The sequence below is a fragment of the Gopherus flavomarginatus genome, chromosome 6 (genome assembly GCF_025201925.1).
Source record: "Gopherus flavomarginatus isolate rGopFla2 chromosome 6, rGopFla2.mat.asm, whole genome shotgun sequence".
Taxonomy (NCBI): Eukaryota; Metazoa; Chordata; order Testudines; family Testudinidae; genus Gopherus; species Gopherus flavomarginatus.
This window is the reverse complement of record NC_066622.1, coordinates 135,767,263-135,788,570: the sequence shown is the minus strand read 5'-3', so window position 1 is coordinate 135,788,570 and position 21,308 is coordinate 135,767,263. Positions and strand designations below refer to the sequence as shown.

Sequence of the window (21,308 nt, the reverse complement as noted above, 5' to 3'; positions counted from 1 at the left end):
ACTACAAAGGGATTTTTCAATGAAATTTGAAAGGAGATGGTCCATCGGCAAATTGAAGAGGTGACCAAAGGCTCTTCCACGAGCTGCAAAGCGAAGGCTCCTGTGCCAACAGGGTGAGATGATGTCGGTGGCAGAAAGGAAAGGGTTGCCTGGATAAGCAGAGGGAATAAGGATGGGAAGAGAGAAAGAGAGAGAGAGAGACAGGAACCAATCTATGGAGGGATGTAAGAACAAGGAGGGGGCATCCTGCAATGAAGCAGAAGCCCATGGAGCAGTCTAAGGGTGGGGGTTATGTAGTCATTCTTTACATTGCAGTAGTGCCTGGGAGCCCCAGTCACAGACCAGGACTAGGTATTGCGTTAGGTGCTGTACAAACACAGGACAGAGAGACCTGCCCAAAAGAACTGACAATGATGCTTGTTTGTACAGACAAGACTGAGAAACACAGCCTGTGAATGCCAAGCAGAGGTGCTGTTTCCAGTCCTGGGTTCACTCACATGCTCAGCGGTTACATTTTCCTTCCCCATAGGAGAGTTAGAGGATGAGGGCAGTGAAGGTGTCAAGTGTGGGAAAGCTCACGTTACTGCCAGCAGCTGCTGCCAGCTCTGTTCCAGGACACAGGATTCTGGTTTCCAGCACCGCTGCTTCTGCGGTCACCACAGGTGCCAAAGCCAAAGGGGGGAAAAAAAATATAAAGTTAAAATGGAAACATCCCCGCTCCTCACTGTAGTGCACAGAACTCGCCCTTCTCTAATCCAGCCCAGGTCAGCAGTGATCAAACGCTGCCAACATCTGAAGGCCGCTCAACAGCAACATTAGCTGGTGATCTCAGCCCAGTTCCTAGATGACAGACGTAAACAGATGGAGACAGCATAAAGTGATTCTTCCCATTTACTTTCCTGGGAGCTAGGCTGGGCTCTTAACTGGTCATCTCAGCAGAGAGGCCTCAAGAACCTGTTTCCCTGCAAGTTCTTCTGGCTTGATAGCCTTAGAAAACAGGTACCCCTGAGGCCCTAAACATCTAGGGCCATACTCATCCCTAGTGTAATGCCATGGGAGATGGGATGAAGCTGGCTGAGAATGTATGTGAATTAAAATCAGATGGGGGGCGGCAGTGAGGATCCGATTTCATCCCCGACAAGGAGCATTTATTGTTCAGAACAGACACAGAAAATTAGGGGTTCTGCAGAAGACTTTGTTTCAAGTTTTAGCTACAGTTGATGAAAACTTTGTTTCTTAAACTTCAGACTAAGGAACATATAGAATGTGCTGGGAGCTAAAAAGAGAGCAAAACATATAAAGTCATCACTGTACATGGGCACAGGCAGCAGCAGGATAGCTGGGTTCCACCTGTGGCCCCTGTTTGGTCCCTGGAATCCCTTCCCACAGTGGCTTGCTCAGTTCAGCTGAAAGAGAATGTGGTCAGTGGGTGAAAGTTCAAAAAGAAACCCCCTTATTCCTTTGGCAACAATACAAAGGTCTCCATCCCCAGAACCTGTAAGGGCCCTGCCAGTCCATGGAAGGGAATCAATAGTCCTATTTAGCACAAAACATCCTCCAGCAACTAAAATTTAAACCAACAAGCACTCTCTGACTGGTCCCATCCAGCGCTTGGTTCAGACCTAGCTGTGAAGGTGTTAAGATAAAAGGTTCTTCATTATGCTAGAGACCTGAGCAGACAGCCTCAGAGGCAGCATCCAAACTTTTCATAGATGGGTGCCCAGATCAGGTGCTTATTATAAGCAAGGTTTATGCTAACGAGCCACCATTATAAAGAATTCTGTCCTGCAACAGACCCCTGGAGGCCATGAAATTGCAGGCATGAGTAGGGGTTTCAGACCTGGGCCTTATGCTCTAGCATGAGCACTTCTCATTTGTCTTACTATGAGGGAAGAAGTCATAAGTGGTAGCCCAATTATTAACACGTTATTTATCTAGCTGCTCTCCCCCTAGAGCACTCAACAAGCAGCACACAGAAGTCACGAGACCCCTCCAAAGAAATGCAGCTGCCACTGAGATGGAACATGGCAGCTGCTTTAAAGGCATCTAGCAACCACACACAACTGTTGAGGGCTGAAAGGTGCAGCATACAGTACCCAGCTGAAACTGCAGAGGGGGTTCGAGGTGGCAGAATACGGTCACTCAGTCTGTAAACTGTCTAGGACCGGGCCTGTAGCCAAGTCAAAGGGAGAGATTGTGGGATGCCAGGAGATGCACTAAGAAAAAAGGCAGTTTAGAGTACCCAGCAGAACAGTGAAATACCAGGTGCAAATTCATTGCATTTTAGAGGATTCTCAAAACATTTCAAAACACAAAGATTATACCAAAAAAATAAACCAGCCCTGGGCCTTGGTATTTATCAGGGCATCTACTAGGATGTCTTGCCAGGGTGGCAAGTTGGGATCTGTTAAAATACTACTAGGGGGCAAAGCCACTCACACATACCCATGTACAGTAGCTCAGAACATGTGTCTGGGAAAGGGAATCCTTCTTCCAGGCTGTGGAGTGACTAAGGAGCTGCTCTGCAGACACTGCTACAGCCCTCTTACTATTTGTATTATAGTAGCAGTTAGAGATCAGAGTCCCATGGTGCTAGGTGCTGTACAAATGCCCTGTCAGCTTAGCTTTGAAGCAGAGGGAAAGAGGTTGATAAGCACCTGTTAGTAGCTGGTCTCTGGAGAAGCCATCAGACCACTGGAAGAGACAACCTTGTTTAGTGGACTGAACACAGGACTGGCTCCTGAATTCTTATACTGGCTTTGCCTCTAGTTACATGTCTGGCTTTAAGAACATAAGAACGTTCATACTTGGTCAGACCAAAGGTCCATCTAGCCCAGTATCCTGTCTTCCAACAGTGGCCAGTGCCATGTGCCCCAGAGGGAATGAACAGAACAAGTAATCATCAAGTGATCCATCCTGTCGCTCATTCCCAGCTTCTGGCAAACAGAGTCTAGAGACACCATCCGTGCCCATCTAGGCTAATAGCCATTGATGGACCTATCCTCCATGAATTTATCTAGTTCTTTTTTTGAACCCTGTTATCCTGGCCTTCACAACATCCTCTGGCAAAGAGTTCCACAGGTTGACTGTTTGTTGTGTGAAAAAATACTTCCTTTTGTTTGTTTTAAACCTGCTGCCTATTAATTTCATTTGGTGAACCTTACTTCTTGTGTTATGCGCTTCCAAAGAACTGTAGAGAAATACATTAGTGTCGAACCAGCAGTGACCTACCAAAACCCAACTACGATCGCCATTAGAACTAATTAAAAAGCAATAAAGATAGTATCATACCATCCAGCGTGGAAAGGCCAGCAAGCATTCTGCAGTTGATCAATACGGCATTTCATCTGAAAACGGGTTATCATTAGGCAATAAAATGAAGTCTAGCGATAAAACCTGTATCTATGGCAACCTGTTAGACCCACCAAAAAACCTAAGATTTCTTGACCATTTAGGCAGGGAATTCACTCAAACAACAGGAGTCTCCCATAGAAGACAAAGGTCAGAAACAAGTGTTAACATCAGCTTGCGTCTCATTGGGCTGAACTGGTTCAATGGTCATGAATGGTTATAAAGAAGGAGACACAGAAGCACAGGGCCGGCTTTATGACCCGCAGGGCTGATTCCAACACCTGGCGGTGGTCTGGGGCTTTGGCTGCACTTCGGCGGCGGGGGGGTCCCTCTGGGTCTTGTGTGGCACCGAAGGACCCCTCGCTGCTGAAAACCCCCAGAGGGGGGCCCTCTTAGGCGGGGGCACGGAGCCTTCTTAGGTGCGGGGCCCGATTCTGGGGAATTGGCTTAAAGCCAGCCCTGGAAAAGCAGATGAAAAAGCACCTCTGTTGAGAACTTGCTGGTTCGCAACAGACTGTGTCTGCCTCCCAGCAGGGATCCAACACAGCAGACTGAGTAATCTTAAAACCACCCTGTCATAAACTTCCCTCCACCCAGATTTGAAAAAGTCTTGTTTCCTGATTGGTCCTCTGGTCAGGTGTTTCAGGTTACTGTTGTTCTTTTACCTGTAAAGGGGTAACATTAACCCTTAGCTATCTGTTTATGACACACCCACAGAGCAGACGACTGATATACTGTATATATCCTAAAGAGTGAATATACACAGTACGTATGGCATTTCAGCGCACCTCAATTTTAAAAGAAACTTCATAAAAAGCTTTCTGCTCTACTGTTTGTGAGCTACCTCTCAGCTGGTAGGTTAATCGATGCTGAGGGCTGGTCTACACTACGGGGGAAAATCGATCTCAGATACGCAACTTCAGCTACGTGAATAATGTAGCTGAAGTCGAAGTATCTAAGATCGAATTACTCACCATCCTCACGGCGCAGGATCGATGTCCGCAGCTCCTCATGTCGACTCCGCAACTCCGTTCAGGTTGGTGGAGTTCTGGAATCGATATAAGCGCATTCGGGGATCGAAATATCACGTCTAGATGAGACGTGATATATCGATCCCCGAGCAATTGATTGCTACCCGCGGATACAGCGGGTAGTGAAGACGTAGCCTGAATATGGATGGATGGAGATGCAGATTTCACAAGAATCTGAAGGAAGACAGAAATAGAGGCTGAGGGATGTAATCTCAGAATGTTGTGCTGGCCATTAACATGCGTTAACTTAAATTACTGCGCAGGGGGCAAGGTGATGCACCACTGAAAAGAAGCACCCGACACAGCCCAGCATCTTGTTAATGTATTTTACTGAACTCATCTTGTGTCTAAGGAACTAAGCGTTAAAGGTTCTACTGGCTCAGTTATGCTACACCCTGGGGTGCTACAGGGAGCTATGTGGTGCAGCATAGGATGTCAAGAGATAACTGAAATACACATTTGTTAGGCTAGATTGTTCCCAGCCTGTCTGGATAAAGGGACTCTCATCTGCCTATTTTCACACTCCTCTGTGCTTTTCTCCTCATAGCTCTGGATCTGTATGAAGCAGACAGCAGCGGGGATGAATCGCGTGGAATTGCTAACACCACTGCTGATCAAAGGTTCTGAGGTGTCTGTTTTGTAGCCCTGTTTTCTTTTTTAAAATGCTACATTTTGAACCCACGTCGATGCGACTCTGCCAGCTCACGTCAGGAGAAGAACTTGAAATCCATGCACGCTACGCTACAAGTCATGTTTAGACAGGATTTATTAGCCACATTATTGATATGCAGGAAACCAGAAAAAAACAGCAACTGTTCTCTCAAAGAAGACAGTAACGGGCTTAGTCGTGGGAGCTATATCTCTCTCTGACCCGTTTTCCCTTCCTTCAAGAGTGATAAGCTGGCACATCTCCCAAGAGGACATAGAAGCCATCCGAAAGAGGGCTTGCTGCTTCAGATATTCCATCAACAGGGCCAAAAGTGACTGGAAGAAAGCCAAAGACTTAGGAGAGCAATGAACAGGAAATAAAGCACCCATGGGGCAGCTGCGGGGTGTAGTGAAAGGAGGCTGGGACATCTTAAAAACAAACCGAACCAAGCGTAGCTTTCATGCTGGAAACTGAACAGCCCACAGATCAGTCTGGCACTAACCAGACATCGCCCCACTCTGTGTCAAAGTGCCAGCAGAAACCGAGTAGGTGCTGGAGGAGCTTGACAAAAGATGAACAGTGATCTCCTATATCAGTGCACGAAACGCATGTTGCATGGCAGGGCAGCCGAATGCTTTATTTTCAGGCATCCTTGGCCAGATGAAAGGGCTGACTCTGACTCAGTGTTGTGCTGTATGGAGGCAGCGAATGGAGAGAGTGGAGGAAGGAAGAGAGGGAAAAATGGGAAGTGGAGGAATCACAGAGGCGATGCCACATTCATCCCAACAGTAGCAGCAGCAAAAATACACCCAAGCTGCATCCTCCCAATTTCTCTCTCTGGTTTTAAATAAATCCTCTTCTGTCGCATGTGAACACAGTGGCAGCCACATGGTGATGGGCTTACCACAAACTTTCTTCAAGGAGACAGCAAAAATTGGGTGTAAAGACAACAACCTGCCATGGATCCTCTGCTGCAGTTACCGCTCATGTGCACAGTACTGACCAAACATCAAATGGGATTAGCCAAATTGTGATCAAAGTGAATTTCTTTTGAAAGAGAGACCGACTTCTGCATCAGAAATGGTGGCAGGTCTCTTTGTGGGGAAAGCAGCTCTTAACGATAACACTGTGATTTTGAGGCTATACAGAAATCAGCACTGTAGGCACAAATGGTCTATTATAAAGATGGACATTCTGGAATGACTGTGATTTAAATAAAAGTCAAGGTTTTTATGTGGCCAATCGTCTTTTAAAATAAGTCCTTCTGTAGGCATGTAACGCAAGCTTGGACGAAGCAAGAGTTTGCAGCATAACACGACTAAATTGTTAACAGTCATTTCTTTAAAATACTATATACACCGAAAAAAATACGTTGTAATGAAACAGGAAGCAGCCATATTGACGGCTTGATGACATATATCAAGCCAGGAAGATCAGAGCTGAAGCCAGAGACATGGCCATACTACATCTGATAAGAAATGTATTACATGGATTAAATAGAGCAAGCAGGGAGTCTGACAAGAAGTGCATTACAACACGCCCTGAAAGAAGTTCTTGTCTAAAAATGAAGTCTCTACAGCTTCCTGTGTCTATGGCAACAGATTCTTGTCTTAACAGGTTATCAACCTCTGTTTTTTTAATAAGCAACAAAGAGTCCTGTGGCAGCTTATAGATTAACAGCCGTATTGGAGCATAAGCTTTCGTGGGTGAATACCCACTTCATCAGATGCATGTGGTGGAAATTTCCAGAGGCAGGCATAAATATGCAGGCAAGAATCAGTCTAGAGATAACGAGGTTAGTTCAATCAGGGAGGATGAGGCCCTGTTCTAGCAGTTGAGGTGTGAACACCAAGGGAGGAGAAACTGCTTTTGTAGTTGGCAAGCCATTCACAGTCTTTGTTTAATCTTGAGCTGATGGTGTCAAATTTGCAAATGAACTGAAGCTCTGCAGTTTCTCTTTGAAGTCTGGTCCTGAAGTTTTTTTGCTGCAGGAGGGCTACCTTTAAATCTGCTATTGTGTGTCCAGAGAGGTTGAAGTGTTCTACAGGTTTTTGTATATTGCCATTCCTAATCTCTGATTTGTGTTCATTTATCCTTTTACGGAGGGATTGTCCAGTTTGGCCAATGTACATAGCAGAGGGGCATTGCTGGCACATGATGGTGTATATTACATTGGTGGACATGCAGGTGAATGAACTGGTGATGTTGTGGCTGATTTGGTTGGGTCCTGTGATGGTGTCACTGGTGTATGTATGTGGGCAGAGTTGGCATCGAGGTTTGTTGCATGGATTGGTTCCTGAGTTAGAGTTACTATGGTGTGGTGTGTGATTGCTGGTGAGAATATGCTTAAGGTTGGCAGGTTGTCTGTGGGCGAGGACTGGTCTGCCTCCCAAGGCCTGTGAAAGCGTGGGATCATTGTCCAAGATGGTTTGTAGATCACTGATGATCCGTTGGAGAGGTTTTAGCTGAGGACTATAGGTGATGGCCAGTGGAGTTCTGTTGGTTTCTTTCTTGGACTTGTCTTACAGAAGGAGGCTTCTGGGTACATGTCTGGCTCTGTTGTTTTTTTAATGGATTCCTCATTAAAAAGGCATCCCCCAGAGATTTTACAGTTTCAAAATTCATAACATTTCAAAGTCCCCATTGATATCAGGCATTTTAAAATAACACTTTCTAATATCCTCGTTTTAACTTGTGGATTAAGTAAAAATGTCTAGTAGTAATCTCATTAATCTCACTGGCTATTATTTTAGGGTAAAGTGGAGAAGGGTAGTCTTGCAATAAATATTTCTTATAACAAGAATTTCAAGTAGGCTAAAATAAAACTTTATTTAACTCTTACAAGATATACTCTCTTATCAACACAATGCACAAAGTGTTTACAAAATAATCCCTTTTTCTGCTCCATTTTCAGCACTATTTTTATACAAACCTTGAAAATAAGTCAGAAATCTTGGCTACACATTTTTTTTGTTACATTTTTAGAAACATCACAAGAAGTGACTTTAAGTAAACAAGATTCTTCTTAAAGTGTCATCTTCACAGGCAAAACAAACATTGGTTTTAAAGAATTAAGGGCCAGATTTTTAAAGGGTAGACAGACACCTAACTCCTATTAAAATCAATGGGAGTTAGGAACCCAGCTACCTTGAAATCTGGCCTTTAAGTCTAGAATGCAATGAAACTCTACTCATGCGCACCTCTGTTTTTTGTATCTGTGAAAGAAATCATTAAAGTCTCATAACAAACAGAACAGAATATTGAAATGTTAAGTGATCATGAACTACAGTTATGTTAAAATTAAAAACTATCTAATAGTCTTTGTGCAGCTGTAGAAACAGTAGTAGTAACAGATGTTCATTCCATTGCCCTGCACCCAGTAGCAGCCTCAAACATGGTCTCCCCCTTAACGCATTCAAAGGTCATTACAATACGGTACTTTGAAGAGAATATGAGAGTATCCATTTTTGCTGAGATTGTAAGGAGAGGTATTAAAAATGAAAGGTTTGATTCTGCTTCCAGGCAAGTCAGCTGATTGACTTCAATGGGAGCAGGCTGAAAGTCTAATTATTTCACATATATCACAAATGGAGGGAAGGTCATACACTGATGTTCTCTGTGCACAGAATAATCTATTGGTCCATCCAGGCTGAGAGCCATATCATGAGCTATATGGTTACACAGTAGTTAACATGAGTCTAGCTACTACCAGTTCTGGACCTAGTGTAGATGAAATTTGTTTCCTTGAAGAGAAACGATGTCTTAATGCTTAATGTAGGACTAGGAAAGTCAATACTTAACCCATGTGAAGTTGATTACTCATTTTGGCCTACAGACAAGCTGGAAAATCTCCCCCTGCCCACTATTTCTAAATCAAGTCAGCTGCTGTTGACATTCTTTTTAGGTAAATGATTGTATTGCCTTCCCCAAAAAGGGACATCACCCACTGAAGATCATCCCTGAGAGCACCATTCCAGCCACAGACTTCAGAAGTACATAAGGTTTTATGGAGATAAATTAGGGACCTGCCCAAGATTAAGATTAGTGGAGGAGAAACTTAATTAACCCTGTGAGATCCTGTGGATTTAAGAAGGATTTAAAAATAAAAATCAGCAACTCTGAGTATTCTGCTTTCCCTGAGCTAGCTACAGTTTAAGTAGCGTCATTTGTAATACAGAGCTTTGCAGTGTTTATAACTGTACTTACAGAGGCTGCATTTTTTACACCGGCAAAGTCAAATGCTAAGTTATAAGTGTACAGCAGTTAGTGGTGGTTTCATTCATTTATTTCCTGTGACAGGAAGCAAGGAGGATGGCCTTCTTTGGTGAGATAACAGCACTGAAGAAGCTTCATGTTTTGGATCCTTTCACCTTCAGATATTCTAGCAATCTTTAAGTTATTGTTAGCGGAGATACCACAAGGCCATAGTGCAGTACAAGCAAACCATCCTAGAGAGAAAAGGAAAATGTATCATTAGGACAGTAACAAATCAGCAAACGGAGAGGAAGTTTTATAGCAAGAGACAGAGCCACTGTTTGCCAGAATCTTAGCTCCATCTGCCAAAGGTCCATTTCCTTCTGTCTCCTGAAGATCATATAAAGATATTTTTGTACCTCCCTGTTTCCCTACAATAAGCTTGAATTTTGAAAAGCCCAGGCAATAGAGTGCCACCCCCGTGAGTGGGGAAATCTAACTAGAAGTTTTAAAAATCTGTTTCTTCAAGGACAAATTATTTTGCTTTTATTTTAAAACCATCCTGAAGTGGTCCTGATGTGTAAATGGTGCCATTATACAAGCCAAATGGTCTCTGCTCAAGCACCTCAACCAAAATAACCATCAGAGAAGCAGCTGAAGAAACCCTGCCCTTTAACACAACCTATCAAAAGTGAGGAAGACACTGAAGTATTACATAGAAAAGAGGGCAGTATGTCTAGGATGGTATAAGCATGGGACTGGGAGCAGATCTTGAGTTCTAATCCTAGCTCTGACAAACTTTGTGTGTGGTCTTTGACAAGTCACTTCACCCCTCTGCTTTAGTTTCCTCATGTCAAAGGTGATGATTACCTACCAGGCAGGAGTGTGTATTAATGTTCATAAAACACACTGAAGATGAAGAGTGCTATAAGTAAGTATTATTTTAATTCAACTTCTAGAAACTTCTCATTCAAAATTCTGGGTAAGTATATAAAAAACCCACAAACATTAAAATCTCACATTCTTCCTGAGTGCTGCTTGATATTTACTTTCCCATGTAAAATACTCCAAACTCTAGAAGAGTGGCGTAGACATCTAACACTGAACACCCTCCTCTGCCCCAGACTGCAGCAATAGATCTGCTGATGGCCCAATGATTCTGTTGCTATTTTGGATGTATATATTTCATTAACACTGTCACATATACGCACGTTACATTTCATGCTGACTCTAGGCCTGCATATAGTTATCGCTGTCACACAAGCGTGTGAAAGATGCTTTTTGAACACACTACATTAATATAGAACGAGACATGGCAGTTTAGTACAGCAGCTCCACACTCTCTTCATACATGGCTCCTGCAATGTGTGGTTAAAAAGGAGGCACCCGTCTTCAGTGAAATTAACCACTGGACTGTAAACCATAATTGTTTATATCCCCAGACTATATGTTTTGTATGATTCCATCTCAGCAATACATACTGCATGTCCCTCGACTCAGGACTTGTGTCTGTGATAATTTACCAGGGATGTGAGAGAGACAGTGAAGGAACGGTTCCCCTCCCACTAAACCAGTTAACAGCTCTCTCCCCCCAAAAAATTGCTTTTATGTTTTATTCTTATATAAAAGCAAACTGGGGGATTTACTTGATCTTGAAGAGAAAACCAAACCAAATCCACTTTACACAGTCTTTTTCACTTCCCTGGATAATTATCACAGTCTTGTGTCAAAGAAGATGCAGGAAAAATGGGAGGTTAGCAATGGGAATGCTCACCATTCTGTGCTGGAGAGCTCTGAGAGGCTTTTTTGCTTCCCTTAGGTAGAATGCGCCTTTCTACTGGCTCCTCAGCGAGAGCGACTTTGTTTCGCCCCTTGCTCTGAGCTGTGCCTACCAGGCATGAACTAGTCCTAAACGCGTGGATTCAGAAGTTACACCAAGTGCTCTGCTAAGTGCGCAACACGTTAGAGATTGACTGAACTATAAGTGACAAAGGAAATCTATTCTTTTATGAAATCATGGTCCATTGACATGCACCCTGAGCCTGCTCCCAGTAAGTTAAAGACAAAACTCCCATAAAACTTCCCTGATGCAAGATTGGACCCTTCACTTCTGATAAGAGATACGTGAACATTCCGCCAACAGCGCTGTCAGTTATAGGGTTTAAAAATGTCCACAGCTGGAGCTTGAAAGATATCCTCAGTCCAGGGCTCACCCCTTTGAAACCCGCTTCCTCTGATGGCTGTTTAGGAGTTTGACTGATAAGGCCTCAGTTGGAGTACCGAGTTCAGCTGTGGGCACCACACTTCAGAGAAGATGTGGACAAACTGTTGCTCTCCTCTGGACTTTCTCCAAAAATGATTAAAGGTCTAGAAAAATGACCTATAAGAAAAGACTAAAAAAAATTGGGTTTGTGTAGTCTGGAGAAGAGAAGATTGAGGGAGGACACGATAACAGTCTTCATGTATGTAAAAGGTTGGTGTACGAGGAGGGTGATAAATTGTTCTCCTTAACCTCTGAGGATAGGACAAGAAGCAATGGGTTTAAATTGCATCAAGGGAAATTTATGTTAGACATTAGGAAAAACTTCCTACCTGTCAGGGTAGTTAAGTACTGGAACAAATTACCTAGGGAAGTTGTAGAATATCTGTCACTGGAGGTTTTTAAGAACAGCTTAGACAAACACTTGTTAGAGGTGGTCTAGATAATACTTAATCCTGCCTTAGTGCAAGGGACTGGACTAGATACCTATCAAGGTCCCTTCCAGTCCTACATTTCCATGATTCTATGATAATGCATTCTAGTCAATTGTGCAATGCTGTACATGGGGTTTTGCAGAGGAAGTACTTACCCCTTCTTGACCACGCCTGGGAAAACTATTTTTAGTGAGCATAATAGTTCTTTGTATTCACAGTGCCTTTCATTCAAGGATCACAAAATGCTTTTGAAAAGAAGAGACAATATTCTTACTCTACAGTTTTGTTTGATAATAAAATTATCCAGCCCTTTTAAAAAAAAATCAGTCCCGGTATTTGTCTAATCTTCTCTGACAGCGAATCCCACAAGTTGCATACAAAGCTAACTGTGCTTAATTTTAGAAATCACTTTTGGTTTTGTTTTTTTTAAAAGTTAATTCTGTGTGATTTTGGGGGAAAGACAACACAACAAAAAAAACAAAACACCAGGAAAAGAAATCAATCCCTGCAATAGAATAAACTTCTCGAAAGGTAAAGCATTGACAAGAACAGATGTTCAAGAATCTGTTCTGAAACCAAGCTACTGCTGAAATGTATTACAAGACTAGCAGTTTACAAAGTGAACTTTAGCTTGTAGCAAAATCAAATGAATGTCACGAGGAACACAGGGTTAACACTAATCTGTCAAAGAAGCAACATGTTAGTCTGAAACCCATCCGTCCACTTTCAAGTTTTACAAGGTGTGTAATTGGTTTGTTAAAAGCAACTTATATATATTTTCTTGTTATTAATACATTTTCCTGCTAGGTTACACTTAATATTCCAAAATGCAGCATTCCAAGATTGTTGGGACTATTCAGTTACTGAAAGCAATGAAAAGCTTGGTGTCTTGCATTTGTAGGAGTTATCAAGTTTATAATGAGAACGATCCCAGTCACTGGTACAAGTTGTTACATGAAGAGAAAAAAGTAAAACAGAGTCTTGAGCACTTATTGCAGCTATTGAAAAGGAGAGTGCAAACACCAAAAAAGGATTTACTCTTACTACAACTATAATCAAGGGGATATGGTGGGCAGAGGAGAGAAAAAAAATCAAGCCTGGAGTTATTTTATGCTGTGTTGCTAGAATTAGCTAAGTTGGAGAAACCTTTTAGAGAGGGCACTGAAACGAAGGCTTTTGGTGATGACAAGATGAGGAGGAATTTTGAAACTGCATAACTATCTCAGATGGTAGCAAGATTAGCTGCAGACATGAATGAATGCGCACATGAAAAATATGATTCAGAAGTGCAGTTATTTGTTTTCTAGCCCTAGAAGAGAGCTGTGATAATACTCAATTAAGTTGTTAACCGCTCATATTCATTCAGATTACTACACGTTACACAAGCTCAAGCTATTCTCTTTTCACAGAACTACAACAGGCATAGTCATTTATGACAAAATGAATGTGGTGGTTTTGATAAACGTTTCTGTATCATGATGGATGGAGCCAGGGGAATTGGTGGCTCCAAGAGTGGATTGGGTGGGACTCTTAGGAAAGGATGGTACATCTCCTAAATATCTGTATAAAAGCCATCAAAGATCCTTGCATGGAAAGTCCCTGAAATATGACCATGAAAGGAAAGCAGCGGTGAAAGTTACTAACCAAGTTGTGGTGGGAGCCAATCTCTTGCATGTAAAATTTTAGGCCTTTTGGGGGAAAAATCAGATGTCCAATTTGCTCAGCCAGCAAAGTGGAAATTTACTTAGCCAGCAAAGTTTAGAATAGAGAAGTGCTAGAAAATGTTTTGCAAGGTATGATGGTCTTAAAAAAGAGAAATCCAGTTGTTTCCGAAAAAGTGATGCTACAGAGCTTAAAGTGGTGCTGACAGATTGCAGGGTATGTCTTTGAACTGGCTTTGTTGACAGATCTTTCCAATCGGCTCAAAAAGGAAGAAGCAGCACCTATCTGAATTGTTTGGTCATCTTAATGGATTTGCAACGAAATAAAGCTGTACTTAGGATGCAAAATCTGGTGTTGGTCTCGAAATGAAGTGCCTAAGAAATCTCAATACTTCATAGAATATCAGGGTTGGAAGGGACCTCAGAAGGTCATCTAGTCCAACCCCCTGCTCAAAGCAGGACCAATTCCCAACTAAATCATCCCAGTCAGGGCTTTGTCAAGCCTGACTTTAAACACCTCTAAGGAAGGAGATTCCACCACCTCCCTAAGTAACCTATTCCAGGGCTTCGCCACCCTTCTAGTGAAAAAGTTTTTCCTAATATCCAACCTAAACCTCCTCCACTGCAACTTGAGACCATTACTCCTTGTTCTGTCATCTGCCACCACCGAGAACAGTCTGGATCCATCCTCTTTGGAACCCCTTTTCAGATAGTTGAAAGCAGCTATCAAATCCCATCTCATTCTTCTCGTCTGCAGACTAAACAATCCCAGTTCCCTCAGCCTTTCCTCATAAGTCATGTGCTCCAGCCCCCTAATCATTTTTGTTACCCTCCGCTGGACTCTTTCCAATTTTTCCACATCCTTCTTGTAGTGTGAGGCCCAAAACTGGACAGGGTATTCCAGATGAGGCCTCACCAATGTCAAATAGAGGGGAACGATCACATCCCTTGATCTGCTGACAATGCCCCTACTTATACAGCCCAAAATGCTGTTAGCCTTCTTGGCAACAAGGGCATACTGTTCACTCATATCCAGCTTCTCGTCCATTGTAACCCCTAGGTCCTTTTCTGCAGAACTGCTTCCTAGCCATTCGGTCCCTAGTCTCTCTTTTCTTGTTCACCAATGTTGCAGGGTTTTCTAGAAGACTTCATCAATTAATGTACTAATATTGCAGTCACAGGATGCATCGCTAGTCAACAGCGACAAAGAGTCCTGTGGCACCTTATAGTCTAACAGAAGTATTGGGGCATAAGTTTTCGTGGGTGAATACCCACTTCGTCAGACGCTTATGCTCCAATACTTCTGTTAGGCTATAAGGTGCCACAGGACTCTTAGTCTGGATCTGTAAAAAGCAACAAACTACCCCTCTGATACTCTAGTCAACAATCCTCCTGGAGTAGTGACTGGACCATCCATGACTATTAGCAAAGATAGTCAATCATGCCACCCTATGATTTGGGTGTCCCTAGGCCTCTGACTGCCAGATGCTGGGATTGAATGACAGAGGATGGATCACTTGACAATTGCCCTGTTCTGTTCATTCCCTTTGAAGCATCTGGCATTGGCCAGTGTCAGAAAACAGGATACTGGGCTAGATGGACCACTGGTTTGGACCACATGGCCATTCTTATGGACATCATCCAGCAACACATCAACTAGACAGAACCATACATGACAAAAAATGAAACCAATGCCATTTCCCTGAAATTTCCCTCTCAAGAATGCTTTCTGAAGATGAAAAACTCCCGCTTAAGGATGAGGTTTTCCAGGAAACTGGGCTAGGTTACACTTAAGAGCATTTTCTCTGAATTCTTCTGTCAAGGGCCACAGGAAGACGGCTGGGATTTGTTCTGCTCGTGGCAGAAATTGGAGTGCAGCCCACAAACCTAACAGATACTGGGGATCTGTTGGGGATCAAGGGCTATCCATATGGATATCCAGTGACTTTGCACTAACCATGGGGACTTCTGCAGTTTCCTGATGCTCTGAGAGAGGAGCTACACTGCCAAGGCCACCTCAAAACTAGCACTCACCCTTAGACCTCCATTTTAAAGGGGGTTCCCCAACATAAAAGGGATTTCCCAGGAAATGTAAACTTATATGAGTGACTGCTCACAATTAAACTTGCTGCTGGACACTTAACTTTTGCATTTCTTGCCTTTTTATTTTTATTTTTGCTGGACAAGTGTAATATTGCTTCAACAGAGTTTTCTACAGGAGATGTGTGTTAGACTCAGAGTAGACATTAAACACCCTTTTCAGAATTTTGGGTTTAGATTAAGGCACAGTTTACAACAGAATGCAGCTGTGCACCAATATCCTGCACTACATTGGATTCACGATATTTCACTGCTGCATCTCTAAAACAATTTGTTATTACACACCAATCACTTAGTGCAAATACTTGGAAATATTTCAAAAGCACAAAAGAGCTTTTTTCTTGGTAATGTACACACAATAAGATGTGGTGGGTAGGCTAGCAGCAATGGGGTAAGAAATGGGTCCCCCAGCTCTACCTCTGAACAGGGTCACCCAGAGGATTCAGGAGGCCTGGGGCAGGGCCGGGTATTCGGCGGCAATTCAGTGGTGGGTCCCTCTTGGAGGGAAGGACCCACTGCCAAATGCAGCCAAAGAATGAAGCAGCAGTGGTAGAGCAGCCTAAGTGCTGCCGACCGCAATTTTTTTTTCTCCCCTGCCGCTTGCGGCGCTCGTACTCACCGGGTAGTGCTCCGAGGCTTCAGAAGCACTTCAGCAGCGGGTCCTTCACTCGCTCCGAGTCTTCCGTTGCACTGGAGGACCCGCTGCTGAAGACTCAGAGGGAGTGAATGACCCGTCGCCGAAAACCTGGAGTGGCTTGCGGGGCCCCTGTGGGGCCCAGGGCAAATTGCTCCACTTGTCGCCCCACCCCCACCCCCACCCCGCGGGTGGCCCTGCCTCTGAATGCTCTGTCACTCTGAACACTTTCAAACTCAGCTCTATAAATCTGTGACCTTAGGGATAGCTACTAAACCCATAAAACACCCTGTGTCCCTCAACACTGAACGGTGGCCATTGCCAGTTAGACTAATTGTGCTCCAGATATAGGACTTTGTAACAAGCCAGCAGCAATCCGGTCAGTAAGTTATCAACAAGAGAGCTGGCTGTACATTTTCTCTCCCTGCTTAGAAGCTGTAGCATACATATCAGGCACACTGCTGGCATTTAGTACGCTAAATCTTTTGCTATGGGGTTTTATATGCAAATTGTCTCCCCTGTGCAATCACAAGGCTAGTCTTGTTTGAGCTGCTTCTTTCTTTTCATACTTTGCTGAGTTACAGATTCCCGGGGGTGGAAGTGAGGGATGAAATACTTATGGAGAACGATTTGGTTTAATTCATTGTGGTTATTGCACTAACTCGTTCCAAAAAGGAAACAAAATTCATATCCAGAACTCCAGAGAACCATCAAAAACTCAAAACACATGGTGTACAGCTCAGTTACAAGTACATGAAACAAAGCTTTATTGGCTAATGTATCTTGTCCAAACTCAGACTGACAGGATCTCATAACAGCATGAAGTAGTGATTTCTCCATGAGCAGAATACCAGTGGGTGAAAGCGTTTCTAGCAGACACACTCATATTTTACAACACAGGCTAGCCACCACCCTTACCTGCATAGCACCGTCTCCTATAGCTCGGCGGATTTCCCTCAGGGTCTGGTAGTGTTCTAGAAGGTGATCACCACATATTATGTCCACCTGTGAACAAATATAAGAGAGTCAAAAGTGCATCCTCTCTCTTGCCTAGGGAAGATTATCCAGGTTTTTAGAACTTACTCATCAATGTTATATCAAGGCACCTGAGACTCTGTACTTATATTAATAAAGTGAATCTAGTGCTGGCGAGAGGTGTTTGATTAACAGCCCTGGAGACGAACATCCTTTCGGCGTTTGTTCATCAAATAGACATAGCATGAGCAGCAGCAAGCAAGTTTTCTTATACTGCCCTGATAATTGGCCCCAATTCTAACCTACAGGGGACACTTCTAGAAGGTAGTTTATTGTCTGCCTCCCATTCACTACTTGACTCCCCTGGTGAAAAAGGCATGAAAGGGGCTTTTTACTGGCAGCCTGTGATATGGACTTACGGGGAACTGTACTGAGATTCACGACTCATTTCACATAGGCCACTGGTACTAAAAACAAGGGGCCAGTAACATTCCATTCCCAGAATCATCCAACAGCTCCAGAAAAGTGAGCTGTCTGGGGCAAGAACTGTCTTTTTGTTCTGCATTTGTACAGCACCTAGCACAATGAGGTTCTGGTCCACGACTGGACTTCTGTGTGCTATGGTAACACAAATAATAAAGGAGTAAATTCTCTGTGCCACAGGCAGCAGATGAAATATTATACCCCACCCCAACACGGACGAAATGTGTTAATATTTCTGTCTCATAGGACAGTGTTCCCTTTTGGAAGAAATGGTTTGAAGCAAATTGGACTTTTGAGGGCTAGTTCACGGCATGCTGCTCTCAGCAAGCACATTACACACGTTCCACTCCAAAAATGATCAATTCTTTAGTAATGCAAGTGAATGAAGGGCACGCTCAGCAATTCCCGGCAGCAACCTCTACTGCAGCACAGCTAAGCCCATGACATCTGCAGTGTTAGTGTGTTCACTTCTTTTAAGCAACTTTCCAAAAAGAAACCACTTGGAAATTACCACGTGTGGGGGGTGGCCAAGAAAGAAGGTCTTTTAAACTGAGTCATTTTGAGCAGAATGCCTTATTTTTGTAATTCAATTGCATTTATTTTTTCACAAAACTACTACTATGTATTTATCAGGTGACACCAGGGCATACTTTAAACTGGGACATTAACATTTCAGGTAAAAGGAGCAACAACACAACATTCCCCTACTGGCTGCAAGTTTTAGACATAGGAATGAGGGGTGGAATCTCCCCTATAAATTAGCTGCCTGGATTTCATAGTTTGGTCAATTGACAAAAGCTGGGCAAAGAGAGATGCTCTGTAGCTTTCTCAATGTGAGCTTAGTCACGTCAATGATCTCAGAGGGTACTGTAATATCATTATATCTGCTCTTGTACGCACATACACCTGCTGCAGCAGGACAAAACTAAGTTGTTTTCAGTGCTTTAACTATGTAACTGGTCTGGATTTTTGTTTCATAGTTGCTGGTTATTTTTCTTTTCAAGTCCACATCAGCGATCAAAGATCAAGAACTAGAGCAAAGACGAAGAAATGTGGCCCTCTCTAAAGGGCTGAGCATGGCTCTGGGATTCAGGAACTCATGAGTTCAGGGCCCTGTATGCCCCAGGTCCAACAGCAAATGGATAGCCAAGTATCTTAACCTCTTTAGGTGCTACCATTCCCTCATCTGTAAAACTGGGATAATTACAAATACTTTGCTCAACTCACAAGGGGCTGAGAATTTTAAGTAGCAGTTGTAAAGTACTTTGAACTTGTAAACCACTAAGTATTACTTCTGCTTTTAATGCCTAGAAGGAACCCAGTGGGCAAAAATTAATCTGGACATTAAAATAATCTTGATAAATTATTGATTCTGATACTAATCTAAGACTTTTTTTTTAAATTACCCACATCTCATTGAGACATCAAAGACACCAAATACATGGACTTCAAATAATCATTTAGATTTTTCTATTTATAGTCTGTTTCTGCACAATTATTCCTCCTCCATTCCCAAATTAACTACTAAATAGCATACTATTAGTGCAGAAGAGAGGCAAGCCTAGTCTTTGCCATTTGTTCTCTTGACGTGCGCTGGTAACTGCTCTTGGATTACTGCCCTAAATTCTAACTCTTTTTTTTAAACTGGGTAAGGCATTGAGAGCCCAATCCTGCTCCCACTAAAGTCAATGGGAATCTTGCCATGGCTTTCAATAGAAGCAGATCAAGACCTAAAGCAGGACTAGCTGCATATTAACTGGGGGTGGGAGGGGAAGAGGAGAAATCCATATAAGTAGATAGTTGAAAATGTTGGTCTTTATACAACAGAAAAAATACAACAATTTGTTCCTTTAAAAGGACATAAATTGACACAATGGTAATTCTTGGCAATTTTAAAATAACTGAAAATGACCATTTGTTTGGAAATACCATACTATCTGGAAAAACACCTAGATGTTGACCCTGCTGCTGCAGATTCAGATGAGAATCACGGATGAATCAGTGGCTTTTAATTATTGTGGAGCAGTTTTCACATCCACCTCCTTGGAGTGCTCTGAATACCAAATGCCTAACTCCACCATTTCAGCATTAGGCCCCAAAGTTCTCCCTGCTAATTGCTGCCCTAGTATTCATTTCACTTGTGCAAGAATAAAAGGAACAGAAGTGCAAAATGGAACAAGGCCAATATAATTAATGCCCAAAATCTTGTTCCAAAAGCATGTGCAGTATAGGTGCAAATCTACTGTAGCCTGGTGTCCCACAGAAGTCCTTGTGCCATAAGGAAATTAATATATTATAGATGAAAGAAGAGCTACCATTAACACAAGTGCTATAAATCTAGTTCAGGCTTCAGACTTGACTAACTGGTAAAATTGGAGCCAATTAGTACTAAGCTACTGAGACGGCTGTGACTTTAATTAGTTTGACCTTGTGATGAAAAGGAAAGATTGAGGTGTTACTGCTGAGTAACCTTAATAATCACTCACGCTAAAGCAGAGTTAACAAAAGCAGTCTATTATATCATTTATTTTCATTAGATGGCATATTTGTTGCATGCAAAAACTACTTTTTTGGAAGTCACAATACCTGACAAATACAAACTAATACCTATTGTTAAAGATGAAGAAAAATACTTTGAGAGATTATTATACAATGCACCAAAATTGATATAGTCATATCAGAGATGAATTTGCTCCAATTAGTGTTAGAAGTCAACTGAGTGGTTCTGTGTAAACACAGTTATCCAAGAGATAAGGTAAAAACAAAATAAAAAGCACTAGAAGTTTAGCTTTTGATATGTGGATGGCTAGGAGGTGTGGATTTGATTACAAGATCAGGGAAATAGTGATATATGGATTTGATTATTCAAATAGTTAATTAAAACCTTCCATTTCCTTTCAACTGCTGTCGTTATGATCTTACTATGCACCTGATATAATCATCTCTGGGACTAAAGCAGGTATAATTACAGAGAGACTGCATCAGCAGATACACCATATGTGCACAGACTTCCAATTACTCCCCAAAGGGAGATATTTACATGCATGCTTTCAGAAAAAACATACCTGTTTATGGAACATTTCTACCCCACAAACTACATTTGCACACTCAAAGCAGCTGAGCTGCTGGTTTCCTCTTTGGAATCAGGTGATTTGTTCCACCACCTTTGTCAAGAAAGGATAATGATGCCATTGGATGATCCCACTGGAAATAGTATGTAACAGTAACTAGTTGTAAAATAATGAGAGGCTTGGGTTCCCACTCCATTGTTGGGAAAAGCAAAATTACACACACACATATTTGATACCAAGACCAGTTACCTTAGATAAATACCTAAGATAACTCAATGTTTTAGATATTCAGTCTAATCTAGAAATAAAGTCTCTGAAAAGTAGTATGCTTGGAATTGTTAGTAAGCATTAAAGCCTCTGAGAAAATGATTCAATCGTCAGTGGAAAAAACAAGTTCCAATCAGATAAAGCTGAATATTCAAGAGGCACCCTGTAATTAGAAATGTATGTGATCAGACAGACAAA

The 21,308-nt window shown here is 42.5% G+C and overlaps 1 protein-coding gene across 2 annotated transcripts in view; it reads right to left on the bottom strand.

Annotated features, from left to right (window-relative positions):
* Positions 1 to 7,834: 7,834 nt before the first annotated feature.
* The window catches only part of PCGF6 (polycomb group ring finger 6), a 48,048-nt gene continuing 34,574 nt past the window's right edge, over positions 7,835 to 21,308 (bottom strand). Inside the window, exons 9-10 of one of the 2 annotated variants that reach the window (XM_050958202.1) lie at positions 17,233 to 17,319; positions 7,835 to 9,479 (exon numbers count right to left, since the gene is read on the bottom strand). In XM_050958202.1, coding sequence (XP_050814159.1) covers positions 9,423 to 9,479; positions 17,233 to 17,319 — 144 coding nt within the window. In that variant the 3' untranslated portion in view covers positions 7,835 to 9,422. Of the gene's footprint in view, positions 9,480 to 17,231; positions 17,320 to 21,308 lie in introns of those variants that run through there. The other variant, XR_007775029.1, reaches the window with a different exon arrangement.